At 32.8% G+C, this 10,727-nt stretch overlaps 1 protein-coding gene across 1 annotated transcript; it reads left to right on the forward strand.

Annotated features, from left to right (window-relative positions):
* The first annotated feature begins 3,224 nt into the window (after positions 1–3,224).
* Positions 3,225–10,403, forward strand: LOC128212457 (protein TEX261-like). Its single transcript, XM_052917926.1, has 5 exons — positions 3,225–3,375; positions 5,048–5,127; positions 6,227–6,380; positions 6,788–6,855; positions 6,993–10,403. The coding sequence occupies exons 1-5, from the start codon at positions 3,306–3,308 to the stop codon at positions 7,224–7,226; spliced, it is 606 nt and encodes a 201-aa protein (XP_052773886.1). The 5' UTR covers positions 3,225–3,305; the 3' UTR covers positions 7,227–10,403.
* The last annotated feature ends 324 nt before the right edge of the window (positions 10,404–10,727 follow it).

Genomic DNA, 10,727 nt, shown 5'->3' on the forward strand with positions numbered 1-10,727 from the left:
TTTGAGTACACACTCTCTAACTCCGGAAAATATATTATAGGAAAAACCTCATTATATCTGTCATATGAACCGGGTAGTTTTGTATTATTTGAACCATTTTTTTTACCAAATTTATCAATGATAAAACAATATATACCAACACAATTTAGTGGAAATGTGATTAAAGCAAAAAAAAGTAAAGCTCATATCTGGATTTGAACTTGAGTCTCCCGGGTACTGCACGATGATCTTTCCACTGTGCCACCGTCACTTCATTTTAACACTCAATTAACGTTATATATTACATCAACTCTTGGTCAGAAAATCGATATAATGACTCGACACTTTTTCCATCTCATTTTAAACATGATATTTCGTTTTTTAACATATTTATTCGTTTAGTGAACATATCTATTGGAACAGCATATTACAGTATTGTACAAAATACTTAACAATATAAATTCAAATACAGTAAAACAGAGATTTTCATTTTGAATGTCATTGCATCAAAATACGAATAAAATAGTAATTCTCATTTATAAAACATTACGATGTCCAATTATAAATGTATATATTGACGGGTTGAGTTTAAGACAGGGAATAAGTTAACTTAACCAGTTTTATGGGATGTTATGATGCCGATATAAGGTGATGTATGCATGTACAGTAACGTTATTTATTTACATGTTATACCTAAGGGCAAATTTATGGTAAAACCTAATTTACGCCCTCCTTTGACAGAACAAAATAATGAAATACATAAAAAGATAACTTACCTCCAACTCTGCATCCATTTTAACACATCTAAGTCAATAACCTGTACAAATATCTATTTTTTCTTCATTGTTTACAAATCTAACTTCTCAATTCCTGGATAAAATACGTGACGTCATTTAAATCCGGTTTTCCATAAAACGTCATCAATGTCATTAAGACAGGTTTTGTCGCGACGCGGCACATATATATATATAAAAGTTATGGGTAACATGTACATAAGAATGTGTATGTCAAATTACACTCACTTGAATTAAGTCATTTTTTTTTGAATACAAGTAGTTAGTTTACAACTTACTTTAATAGTCATAAGAATACTGTTTTGCCATGTAGATTTTATTTCTTTATATTTGACAAATATTTATGTTAATATAATAAACTTCATCTTATCGAGGAATTTCAATAAAAGCTCCATTTATATAAGCTACGTATTTGATGTAATAAAATGTATAATATTCCTGAACATTTTGGAAAAATGTAAAGGCAATATGGTTAGAAATGAGATTCTATATAGTTGACAAAGAAACTATTGCTTGATTTGTAGTCAGTGAACTTAATGACTGTGCCACTGGGAACATGTATCCAAATTTTATTTCTTTTACTAAAGCAGACTTTGTCAATCAGCTTTTTTGAGAAATAAGAAGAGTTCCAGAGGCCTAATTCCACTATTGCTTTATCATTTTTATTCCATATATAAATAAAATGAAGTCGCCAAATCCAAGAATACTTGACTCTTGCTTTGTTGCAAACTTGCTACCAATAGCCTTCAGTTTGAATGATATCAACAACAAACCTTGATCCACCATAGGGGCCTGCTGTCTGGTTAATGGGAGTAACAATCATAGGTCTGTGTGAAATTGATGGTGTTGTTCCCCTGGTGAGAGATGACAGACATCGTTCCTGGCAAGCTGATATCACTGCTGTTGGTTTAAGTGTTCTTGCAAGGCACCCTGTGGAATAAAGTAAATGAATTTTAAAAAAATGGAATTTTCAACACCTTAAGTAAACCTTGAGGATAAGATAGCCTGGCGCAGGAGTGAAAACAAGACAGCAGGAACACTAGCATGCAGTGTTGTCAATAAGAACCAACTGCAGACCAAAATGCACAGTTCAAATGGCAATTGGGCCAATTCAAATTTCTAAAAATAAGTGAATTTTAAGTACAATGAGTAAAGTGGTTGGTTACTTCAATATTTGAGATGGTTCAACCGAAACTTATTGAGAAGACTGAGCACGATTCTCAACAGATGGCTGGTAATCAGTAATTTTTGTGTAAAAAATTGTTCCTCATTGTTAAATCTTTTAGTGTTAACTTCTACTAGTATTATGTTTTAATTTTGATGCTTTATTAGAGGCGAGCTACCAGCACTAGCACCATGATGTTTACATTGACATCAGGAAACGATTATTATGTGTATATGATACATATATATATATATATATATATTAACACCTGATCTGGTCGATAACATTAGGTCAGACACAACTAATACATGAAGTTTTTACCAATTTATTCATAAAACCATTATATTTATTTTCTTGAACATTGTTTTATTTGAAATGCATGAGAAATTACATAGTCAGCTTGACAGGTTGGATAAATTGTGCAACCCAACTTAGTAAATATATAAACCACATTTTGTATCTCTCAGTTTGGATACAAAAGGCAAAATTTTAATGACCGTACAAGTTGACAACTAGTCTCAAGATTTAGTGAGTCTCGTGCTTTTGTCAAAGAAGTGACTTGAGACTTGATAGGTATCTAAATATATTAAAACTTTAATGTTTAAGAATAACTACAGTAATGAGCGATCAGTGATACTTTTTTATTATTTTGACATTTCTTTTGTAACCCTGTAACGCTACAACTCTCTATCATTTAACCACGGGCGAAAGAATATATAGTAATATTATGCATCGATGTTGAATAATAATGACAAATTGTTCAATATATACCCGACAGTGATTTAAACTGGACTGAATTTGTCATTAGAGTCGTTATTTTCACATAGATATATTCTGGGTCACAAATACTGTTTTATACACAACCTGTCAGCTTTACAGATACATATCGGGATACTTGATAAACAATCAACACTGGACCGTTTGCTATTTTTTGCCGGGATGGTGGACGTCTCGAGTCTGCCATAGTTAAAAAAAATCGTCAAAAGACTCGTTGACGGCCATTTAGGTGGAGTATGTTTAAGAAGTGAATTCTTTCATGACCTTCATCATAGACAGTTGTCTTCTTTTTTTTAAATAAATATCGTATGCAATTACATGCTAACAAGCAAGATCGTGTATGAACTAAAACCAAAATACAAAAAAAAACGATACTTTTGTCTTTATAGTACTTAAAAAATGAAAATTCACCAGGTTCATACCAAAAACTCTGCTGACCATGGGCGCAGCCATCTTACGTTCAGTCAAAACGTCTATTGTTCGAATCTACATTTGGGCATAGGCTCCCTACGAAACGTCACTTCCGGCTAGTTGTCAACTTGTACAGTCATTAAAATTTTGCCTTTTGTATCCAAACTGAGAGATACAAAATGTGGTTTATATATTTACTAAGTTGGGTTGCACTATTTATCCAAGTTGTTGTAATAACGCTTTCCATTGGTACGTATTGGTAATGTTTTATTAATTTGCAATGCGTTTTCGCGATGTATACTTTTTTCTAAGACCAGCAGGTCGTTCAGTAAGGCGAGCGTTTACAAAACGCTCGCAAACGTTTTGTTTTGTATCCCTGTTGCAACGCAGCGCATAAAAGTTAAGCTGGAAACCAAACAGCGAACGTTCGCCGCAAACATCTTTACTGAACGCGTTGCAAGTGATAGTCCACAGGTCAGACGACACTTTTATGAAATAAAATGGCAATTTAATTACACAAAATTCTTCAAATTTAAACACAAACAAATTACAAACCACTTTATTAAGACTTAAACCATTTTTTGAATGTCTATTATTTTAGATTATAAATTGAATATAAGTGATACTGTTGTCTAATATGATAGACAGAAGTCAATGCGAATGTCCGTCGGACAGTCAGATATGTTATGTACAGTACACTCAATGAGTAAGATGACCCACTTTCCTCAAGCACTGAGGAATGAAGTCGATGATCGCCGATTACCTCTGATGGTAAATCTGTTTCCCTCGAGTTACTCCGATTGGCTGGTTTACCGCCGAATTTAATATGAATGGTAGCGCAGGAAATCATCCGATTTTGTGACCTCACAGCGGAAATCCTTGTCTAATAAGATATGCAAGAAATAATTATTTCTTGTTCAGAAGTTATTTGTTTTTATGCTTATGTACATTTTAAATCCTAAAAGTTTCTTACCAACGTTTTAATTTGTTTTTAATTTCATTGATGTATTGCATCTGTTTGTATTCCGTCGTAAAAGAGCCGACATTTTACACAATTCTGAACCATGACCTCAAATGTCACGCGCGTGATAAATATAATGTCGAATATAATCATATGCTATTTACTATTGGTAGTTAAAAATAGCCTTCATGTTTTAGGGAATTTTCCACAGCAAATGAGGCAAGAAGAACGCGTGTTTGACCTCGTGATTTTCCGAAAATGTGTAATTAGTAACGTAAAGTAGCCTTTTTCGGGTGAAATGTGTTTATCAGTGTACTCAATCATAAGCAAGATAACGTTCATAAGATGTATGTGCAAATAGTGAAATACGACTGCATTTTTGTGGTAAGCTAACTTCATGCAAAACATGCGGAGGAAAAACAATAACAGCAATTTATTGTAGCCGTCATAAACGGTTGAAATTTTTAATTCAACAAAATTAACTTTAGCGTTGATTCTTATCAAGTGCCCGCAGAGTTTTGCGGACCCCTCTGAGGAACGCCACGTTCTTAATTCTTCGGTCGACTGATACCCCGAGGAATGCAGACACCCAATAAATTCATTATGTTGGCCGCGATAGCGAAAATACCAGGAACTTGGACACCTGATAAATTCATTATGTTGGCCACGATAGGGAAAATATGTGGAGGGAAATGGAACGTGGGTCTAAATTGTTGAGTGTACCGTATATTTCCATATGGACAGACAAAACTTCTATTTTTGTCGGTCATAATTTTTGGGGCAATATTAAAAACAGAACCCTTTAAACCATTCTTTTAGTGTCTATTTGAAAAATCCTTTTTGAAATTCCAGCCTGGTCTTTTTCCATGTAAGTGGTCCCACATGTCTGTCTTATATTTACCATTTTTTTAGTTTTCACAAACATATTTCACAAAATAATAAACTGTTTGTTTGTTTCAGCTGTGGGACTTTTCTATCTAGCGGAGCTTGTTGAAGAATATACTGTGCTGACAGCTAAAGTCATCAAATATCTCATTATTGTAAGACATTCAGTTATACATATACGCACCCTAAAATGCAAAGCCATTTTTGCTACTTACATAAAACAATTAATTTGTTATATGCTTTCCTGTGGTTTATAGAGATATATATCAGTGAAATAAAATTGATTTTTTACTGTTTCAAATTTTAGCCCGCTCTCAGATGCAAATGTTAGTGTGCACAGGGCAAATTCACTGACATCATTTCCAAAATGATGTTACCTGGGCAGCCATGTAGAGAAAAATTGTTTGTTCCAGTGTAAGATAGTTATATATTTCACCTCATGAACACTAATGTTTCACATGTGAAATATATGTTTTGGTGCTTACTCGGTGAAATAAACTGCATTCTTACACTGAAACAAACAATTATTCTCTATATCACTTTTATTTTTACTGTCAGTTCCTGAGTCGTCAGGAATTGTAAAAAAAAATCAATAGCAGCCCCTTTCAGCAAAAATGTGAAAAGGGCCTGACCTAAACATAAGACAATATTTCAGCACCTACTTGATGTATTGCTTTGCAACTTTATACAAGAGGTCACAACCAACAAGGTTACATAATGAATTAAGTTAGATAACTCAAAATGATTAACAATTAAATGTTTTAGTATTACTGTTTATCTGTGTATGAAAACATTAGTCAGTTTATAGATTTTATAACCGGTTATCTAAAAACTGGCCATATGTTTTCATACACAGATGTCAACCACAATTCCTAAATGTATTTAATGTTTATATAGCAATATTTCTTGGATACTCCACCTACAACACGGAAAAATAATGCTTTCAAGATAAATGAATGTAGTTTAACTTTTAACATGAGCATTGTCAATAATGCAACTTGTTTCATCAAAGTCACTTACATTTTACAAAAATTAAACACCATTTGACATATAACAAACATAGATTTATTAAGATCACAGGTATTTCGAAGTTGCTGCGTTCATCTGAATATACATGTAGATGCATTTGAAAGAATGTGTGTTCATCCAAGGACGCACAATAGGAGTGTAAAAAATGATTTTTTATATGATAAGACTGTATACAATAGAAGAATCTAAAAGGCATAAAACTCAACATGTATCTTAAATTTCCAGTGCACAACAGCTGTGTTCATTGGTTTCCTGCTATTTGAGGACCTACCTATTAGCTGTATAGTGTTCGGACTGGTGGGAAATGGAGCGTTTTTCCTCCTGCTGCAGGATTTCCCATACTTCAACCTCTCGTCACCAGGATTCATTGGATCAGTTGGTAAATTGAAACATTTCAATGGTTAAGGGAAATAGTTATTTTAAAACTGAAATCTTTAGACTTTGAAATTACTAGTGACATATTATTTGAAATTTGAAAAATAAACTTTTTTGGTTGATATAATATTTTATCAATTTGACTATTGAACTAGATGGAATGATTTTTTTTCTTCCTTATAATTATGTATCTTGATCAGAGGAAATTAAGAGCATCTCTACATAAACTCGAGTACCTTCGCTAACACTACTGAATACTGTACCAATGCAGTACTTGAGTTGTTTCAACAATAATATACTCTTAGTGCTACATTTGTTGCCATTTCTGTTTTAAAATTAATTTTTTGTGTGTTTTTTTCTATGACTAAATGGTAGTTTACATTTTTAATAACTAAGCTTTTTTGTTTACAGTAACAGTAGTAATCAACCACTACCTGGCCTTCTCCTATTTCACAGACGTTTGGCACCCTTTCTATGAGGTAACTATGTAAGCTAATGTTATGTTAATATTTTAACCCTATTTTTCATTTATAAAACTCTTCATTTATGTGTAAAATGTGTAAACCACATTTGTTTTTAGCCAAAATGAAAAAAAACTTGATCTTGTTCATTGCAGGTTCTGGCCTATTTCACAGTCTGTCTGTGGATGGTTCCCTTCGCGTTTTTCGTGTCCTTGTCAGCCAATGAAAATGTTCTGCCCACAGTCTCTGAGCGAACGATGTCAGAGAGTGAGGACACAGATATTGTCTCGAGCTATTTCAGCCGGAAGGGCAAAAAATACGGACTGCTGTCATTCTTAAAGAATGCGCATGGAACAATATTGCCTCAGAGAGTAAAAAAACACTTTTAACCGCATTATCTCTAACATCTATGCATTGATTACCTACATGTAGGTATTATAACTATGACCATGATATACGGATAATCTTGGTCACGTGTCTGCCTCTCCAGGGTTGTATGTAACCCTCTTCTAGGAGTTTTCTTGTTTGGTCTGGGTAGGCAATATGGGGGACAATTACAGCTCACCTGGGCCCAGCGATAGATATTTACAAGCCTAAGGATAAAACATAGTAAAAGGATTTTCAGGGTGGTAGAAAATATCTTGATACAATGATAAATGTATATAGTCAGGCTTGCACATTGTTCGGCACTTTACATAAGAGGGAAGATATTCTGGCTAGTGCTTGAATTTCTGAATTAATAAGACGGTGAGCCAGTATTTAAGAAGCAAGAACTATTCTAAAACTTTCATTACATTGAAATAGAATATATTAATTTCTATGTTTTCATAAGTAAAGATTAATATTTCTCCTGCTTGGATTACAGTGTATCAATTTTCAGGATAAAAGCTAGTCTGTTTTTCAAATTTAAAAAGTGTAAGTATTCGCATAGCCTTAGCGTCATTGTTGTGCAAAATCTCAAACCTTTCCATAACTCACAAACCCTTTAAGATATTCTATTGAAACATGGTACATTTGTTGACAGAGATAGTACGCACATGTAAAATAGACACATCATTCTGACTTTAGTAATTGTAGAGTTATGCCCCTTTTTTCTTTCAAAACAACAACAGAAAAGCTCTGCAGCGATCTTGTTTTATTTTACCCCCCAAATAATCTTTGTTTTGTATTATTCATTCAATTTTTCCTCAAACAAATTTTTCGCCTTGATGACATAATAGAATCAGAGTTTTTCAAAGATCGTATTGATTCTACTTTTAAACACAGATTTGTGTTGTTGTGGAAAAAGGACATGTCTGATAAGTTATCAACTTATAATAATGTTGAAAATGGTGCAAATTTTCACTTTAAAATACTCATTTAGAAACATGCACTGTGCATAGGTGTTCGTGGGTGTTCATGGGTTTTTCATGGAATCTTGACTAAAATGTAATAACTTAGGTGCATGTGTATTTTCAAGATTGCTTTAAGTTTTTGATGAGTTATAACTTCTTCAAATCAGTTTAAACATATTTGGGTTGTATAATGGCTTAATGCCCATTGTGTTACAAAAGCTATGGCATTGGGCCGATTGTTCAGATCTTTGTTAAGATTAACAATTTTCTTAACATTATCGTTGTTAACTTTCAAATCATAACAGTTGCTCTAGAAGATTAATGGATACACTTGTGTTCTGCTGTTATGAACAAACGTTTAAGCAGTTCTGAACAATTAGCCTCATTTCAATAATAGAACATCGTTTCACATTATCCGTCCTCATGTTATGTTTCGGAATACTTGCATGTGTATTGTATTTTATATTCTGGCATAATGTTGCCAACCTGTTGTAAAATAAATATCAATGGAGTAAATTTCATTATTGAATGAGTTAAAGTGTTTAATAGTATAGGGGCTATTCCATTTAAACACAGTGGGTGAAATTAGTGCCAGCCCTGCTAAGCAATGATATGGGAATTTCGGCTTGTTCATACATAAGTCCAATTTTAATGCCTATAAACATACACCCCACCCCAGGAAGGCTATTAAAAATGGGATCGTCACCCTTTAGAGAGTTTTTTGTCATTACAAGGGCTCAATAAGGAACAGCAGCCTCCCCCATAGGATTTCTTTATTTTGCCCTCCTGGGTTTGGTGGTAAATTTAAATTGAATAGCTCTTACAGGTTGCATGCTGGTTTTTACTTTTTTATCAATTGCCTGTTTTATTTATGCTTTAATATTTGATCATTGACTCTTGTTCAGAATACTGTACATGTGTGTTTGTTGTTAATGTTTTTCAATAGTTTTGGATCTATTAGTGCAGAATGAATAATTTGCAGAAGATATTAGTGCACTGCTTGGAGGAAACCAAAACCGACTTATTGTTGGGTCACCTTATGAACGAGCCTACGACAAAATATTGTACACTGAAGATTTCGATTTATAACTTGAGTGAGAGTCACAAATAAAATTTTAAGTTTGTATTAATAAATCAAACTTCCAAAAACTTATCTGACAAAATCTCATTTTAATGAATATGCATGAGACATGGTAGACACCTATTCTTCCCATAAAGTAATAAATAATTACATTTCATTGGGAGTGTCTGTGCAAATTTCAGCATTTGTACCTTGCGGAACCAATGAAACTGCCTCATTAATAATTTATGATTACGAAATTTTCCTAGCCTAAATGCTTATGGTAGACAGCGACGCAAAGCATAGTAGTGTATCAGAGGGTATCTGACGATTGTATGATATGTGCGTTAATACGATGGTCTAACCCCTGTGCGTATGTGAGATTACTGCTGTATTTACAGTGTTGCTGTGTTTGAGGCCCTTTAGTGCCATTTCAATGTGTTCATAGTATTAAACAACCAAATAATTGTTGTTGTTTTTCAAGATTTTTGAAATACAAGTGTATGTAAAGAGAAATCCATTTTGTATTAAATATTATAATATAAATGTTATGAATGCTTACAAAATATAGCTTGCTTACAGTAGTTAGAATTTTTGTAAGGATTTGAAGGTACAAAATTTAAAGTGCTGGTGAAAATTAAGGAAATTTGTCACAAAACTGTTATTAATGTTCGGGTGTTTTAATTGATTGACAATATGCTTATGAAATAAGACATATATTAATGACTTTTGTGCTGTTGAAAAGGAAAATTGTCACAAAACTGTTTTGATTTTAATATTCTGGCATTTTAATTGATTGGCAATGTGTTTATGAAATAAGAAACATGTGTTGTTATTAATGTTATTGTTCTAGCGTTTAAATTAATTGACAATGGGCTGATTGTTCAGATCTTTGTTCTAGTTAACCACATTTATATGAGGTGCTCACATATCTATATATAAACAAGTACAGCTGAAACAGTTGTCTCAAATCTTGTTAGAAATACTATTGGTCACAAATTCTACTTCCTGAGCCATAATGATTTGAAAGTTAACAACAATGACATTTACAATGTTGTTAACTTTAACAAAGTTCTGAACAATCGCTCCAATGTATTTATGTGTTAATGAATTGAGATATAAGGTGGGATGAACAAATACATATATGTTGCTTAATAAAGGATAATTGAAAACAGATTTTCTCATCTTCTAACAAATTTACCGGTATTGGATCCAAGAATTCAAAGTATTGTCCAAAAAAAATTGTCCAAAAAAATTGGGGCTTGTGGTGCAAAATGTATGTTGCCTGTATTGGGAAATGGGTCTTTTTTATGATGGAGGGTAAAATCAAATTTAAATTGATTCCAACATTAAATTATTGAAATTATTAAATTTCAAAGTAATGGTACAAGTCCATCTAAGAAATTCATATACAGATGAAATAAAAACATTTATTATCATTGACACCATTCATTAGATATTTTATTTATCTTTTAAACAATTATATTCACATGAAA

Source organism: Mya arenaria, chromosome 12 (genome assembly GCF_026914265.1).
Source record: "Mya arenaria isolate MELC-2E11 chromosome 12, ASM2691426v1".
Classification (NCBI taxonomy): Eukaryota; Metazoa; Mollusca; class Bivalvia; order Myida; family Myidae; genus Mya; species Mya arenaria.